General features: G+C 37.0%; 1 protein-coding gene across 1 annotated transcript in view; it reads left to right on the forward strand.

Annotated features, from left to right (window-relative positions):
• Positions 1-149: 149 nt before the first annotated feature.
• Positions 150-4,020, forward strand: part of LOC107696787 (SID1 transmembrane family member 2-like) — a gene marked incomplete at its 3' end in the record, with an annotated part of 16,730 nt that continues 12,859 nt past the window's right edge. The window contains exons 1-4 of the mRNA XM_016497286.1: positions 150-196; positions 1,538-1,724; positions 1,858-1,979; positions 2,935-3,099. Coding sequence (XP_016352772.1) covers positions 1,563-1,724; positions 1,858-1,979; positions 2,935-3,099 — 449 coding nt within the window. The remainder of the gene's footprint in view (positions 197-1,537; positions 1,725-1,857; positions 1,980-2,934; positions 3,100-4,020) is intronic.

Raw genomic sequence — 4,020 nt, forward strand, 5'->3', positions numbered from 1 at the left:
GGTAATGCAAGGAATGTTGTGATTGGTTGTCAAGGCAGCCAACCAGAATTTAGCAGCCTCGTCTCTGATTGGCTGGAATTATGGCATATTGTAACGTTGGGTTGTGTTGAGCAAGCGAGCCGTTGGTATTTAGAGAGCACTGAGGGCGGGCATCAAGAGAACAAGCTAGTGAAACACTGCACGCGCAAAAGAGAAGGTCTGCACAAATCCAAAAACATATTTTAAATGCAAAATTGATTTTCGTGCGCTCGAAATACTTTCTTCTTTGCCAGACAAACATTTTCTCCACAAAACTCAGTTCGTGTGCGTTCAAAACGCACTTTTGCGCGCTCAAAATATGATCTTTCGCGTGCAGAATTGTGGCAGAAATGTAATCCCATAAACATGACGCGTGCGCGATGACGTCACACGAGAGCGAGCGGACCGGAACCGACACGGACGAACCGAATCGCGTTTCCATCCGTTTAACGGCGGACTGTGTTCTAGTGAGCGCTGCTGTGTGTTAGAATGTGTTTGTACCGGATCCCGCGCATTAACGGCAGATAAAACGAGCTTAACGCGAGACACGGTCAGTCTAACGTTCACCGACAGAACCAGTGTGTGTTTATATGCTGATTACTCTGTATATACTGACGTGTGTGTGTAGTTATGACATTATGATCTATATATATATATATATATATGTATGTATATATGCATGCTTGTGTGTGTGTGTGGTTAGTGTAGAATTGTAAATACAGCCACTCTTAATATAATTCTACCATGTTTTTACTATAGTAAATGTACATGGTTCTTACGGCCTGTGGTGAAAATGCTGTACGTTAGATTAATTAATATTTAATTAATTTAGAAAAGAATCAGTTGTATTAATTTATTATAATTACAAATGTTTAGGTCATGTTATTGACTACAGAATATTGACAATCACTGAATATTGAGATTTTTTAATGGTTTTTGCACATCAAGGCTGCATTCGTTTGATTGGACAGTAATATTGTGAGATATTATTACATTTTCAAAGAACTTATTTCTATCTGAATATATTTTCAAATTTAATTTAGTTCCAAAGATTTCTATTTTTTTACGTACTTTTGAATTTTTTATTTATCAAAGAATCCTGAAAAAAGGTATCATGATTTACACAAAAATATTAAGCAGCTTAAATGGGTTTTATCATTGATAATAATAAGTGCTAGCATTAATAATTGAGTGCCAATAATAACTTATAATATCAAATCAGCATATTAGAATGATTTCTGAAGATCATGTGACACTGAAGACTGGAGTAATGATGCTGAAAATACAGCTGCGCATCACAGAAATACATTACAGTTTAACACATATTCACAGAGAAAACAGCTGTTTTAGATTGTAATAATATTCACTATTTTTACGGTATTTTTGATCAAATAACTGCAGCCTTGCTGAGACCTCTTTCAGAAGCACAGAACTATGGGTGTGTGTTCAGATGAAGTATGGTAAGTATGCAGTGAATGTGTGTGCTGCTCCAGACTCACTCGCTGGTGTCCTGCTTCAGTTCTCAGGCTGATGACGGATCCAGGATGCTGCGCTTCTGTCCGGTCCTGCTGGTCCTGATGCTGGCGTCGTGCGGCGCTAACGTGGTCATCCAGAGAGACGCTCGGTTCGATGTGACGTATGACGACACGGTCACCAGCGACAACCAGACCATCTACTCCTACAACCACACCGTCTCCAGAAACAAGGCACGAGTGCATCACAACACTGACCACTGGAGAAACATCTGAAGCGCTCACACTAACTCACTCTGTGTGTGTGTGTGTGTGTCTCTCTGTGTGTGTGTGTCTCTCTGTGTGTGTGTGTGTGTGTGTCTCTCAGACGGAGGGTGTGCGTGTGTCCGTGGAGCTGCTGTCAGAGAGTGCTCCGAGTCCGGTTCTGTTCGTGGTCCGGCAGAAACAGGCCGTTCTGTCCTTCCAGGTTCCCCTCATCCTCAGAGGCCTGTGAGTACATCCCATAATAACCTGATCAAAGTGAGTGTGAGATGCTCAAATGTGTGTTTGACTTCACCAGGCTCCAAAAATTACAGCAAAAAATCTAAATATGAGGTAAAGTATTATTATAGATTATGGCAAATTTAAAACATAAACTAGTGTTAAATTAAATTAGAAATGAATACATATCCAAAGCAACTTACAAATTAGGAACAAAAGCAATCTGTCAAGGAGCCATCAATATTCATAATATACAGTTTCAGTGTACATTGTTTTATACAGTTCAGTACATAATAACTATATATATATATTTGTGTGTGTATGTATGAATATGAATATATATATACAGTATATAGTATATATATATATGTATATATATGAAATATTGCTGGAGTCAGATGATAATCAGGTGTCAAAGTTAATTTTGGACTCCGATATGATGATTTGTTCAATCATGTGTGAACTTTGATCTTTCAGTTCCTCATGAACTTCTGTTTTTGCATAAGCAGCACAAATGAAGCAATAAACTCATTTGTTTAGCTCTCATGTTGTATTTTTTTAAAGGGACAGTTCACCAAAAATGAAAACTATGTTATCATTTACTCACCATCATGTCGTTCCAAACCTGTATGAGTTTCTTTCTTCTGTCCCCAGGTGGAAAAAAGTGCACTTCCATAATGTACTTAAAGTGCTCTATTTTTATACTAAATATAATTTTTATATACTATTATTATACTAACAATGATTCTAAGTGTACTCAACTGTGCTGTTTTGAGACGCCATGAATATGAACTAAAATGTGATTTTAACATACTATCTCTGTATTTTAAAAATGTATTTAGTCACCACTTGTAGTACACTTGAGTGTCCTAGTGTATGAAAGATGGTTCAAGTGCACTACAAGTGGTGACTCAATAATTGTGTTTTAAGCGAGGCTGTGAAAGAGTGTTTTGTCTGTCCGCAGGTATCAGAGGAAGTACCAGTACACACAGCTGGGCCGTACGCTGTGTCAGCCGCCCACTAAAGCCGTGGCAGAGACGCAGTTCTTCTTCGTGGACGTGTCGACGCTGTCCAGCGCTGGGGTCCACTATCAGCTGCGCGTCAGCCGCGTGGACAGCTTCACGCTGCAGTGAGTCCATCACAATCAGCTGAGATCCACGCTCCCGCTGCGCTTTAATCTGATACACACTAGGGCTGCACCATACTGGAAAACACTCACATTGTGATGTTTTGTTTTTCTGCGATATGAAAAAAAAAAAAAATCACCAGATGACTTGAATAGCTCTATTTGGAAAAACATAATCAATGATTGGGGTGACTATGTAGGTGGGTAAATCAGCATAGAAAATAAACAAATTACAAACATAAATATAATAGAATAAAGATACAAATGAAATTAACAGTGCTTTATTATATTTTTCAGGTAAGTCTAACAGTATTCAGGTACAGAACTGAATAATCAAATGTAAAATGACTCTGCATATAGGGCTGGACGATATGGCCAAAATTTATATCACGATATATTTCTTAATTTCGGTCGGTATGATATAATTCCGATATCGATAACACTATTTATCTGAAATAGAAATCTTTTGTAACATTATAAATGCCTTTAACATCACTTTTGATCAATTTTAAGCATCCTTGCTAAATACAAGTATTAATTTCTATAATTTCTTAACCAAAAAAATAATACTGAATGCAATAGTGTATAATGTTGCAAAAGCTTTTTATTTCAGATAAATGCTGATCTTTGGATTTTTCTATTCATCAAAGAATCCTGAAAAAGAAATTTACTCAATTGTATCAATTTTAAATATTGATAATCAGCATATTAGAATGATTTCTGAAGATCATGTGACACTGAAGACTGGAGTCATGATGCTGAAAATACAGCTGCGCATCACAGAAATAAAGTACAGCTTAACAGATATTCACATAGAAAGCAATTTTAAATAGTACAAATAGTTCAAAACTGTACTGTTTTTGCTGTACTTTGGATCAAATAAATGCAGGCTTGGTGAGCAGAAGAGACTTAAAAAAAAAAAAA

Source organism: Sinocyclocheilus anshuiensis, unplaced genomic scaffold, assembly GCF_001515605.1.
Source record: "Sinocyclocheilus anshuiensis isolate Anshui unplaced genomic scaffold, SAMN03320099.WGS_v1.1 scaffold1087, whole genome shotgun sequence".
Taxonomy (NCBI): Eukaryota; Metazoa; Chordata; class Actinopteri; order Cypriniformes; family Cyprinidae; genus Sinocyclocheilus; species Sinocyclocheilus anshuiensis.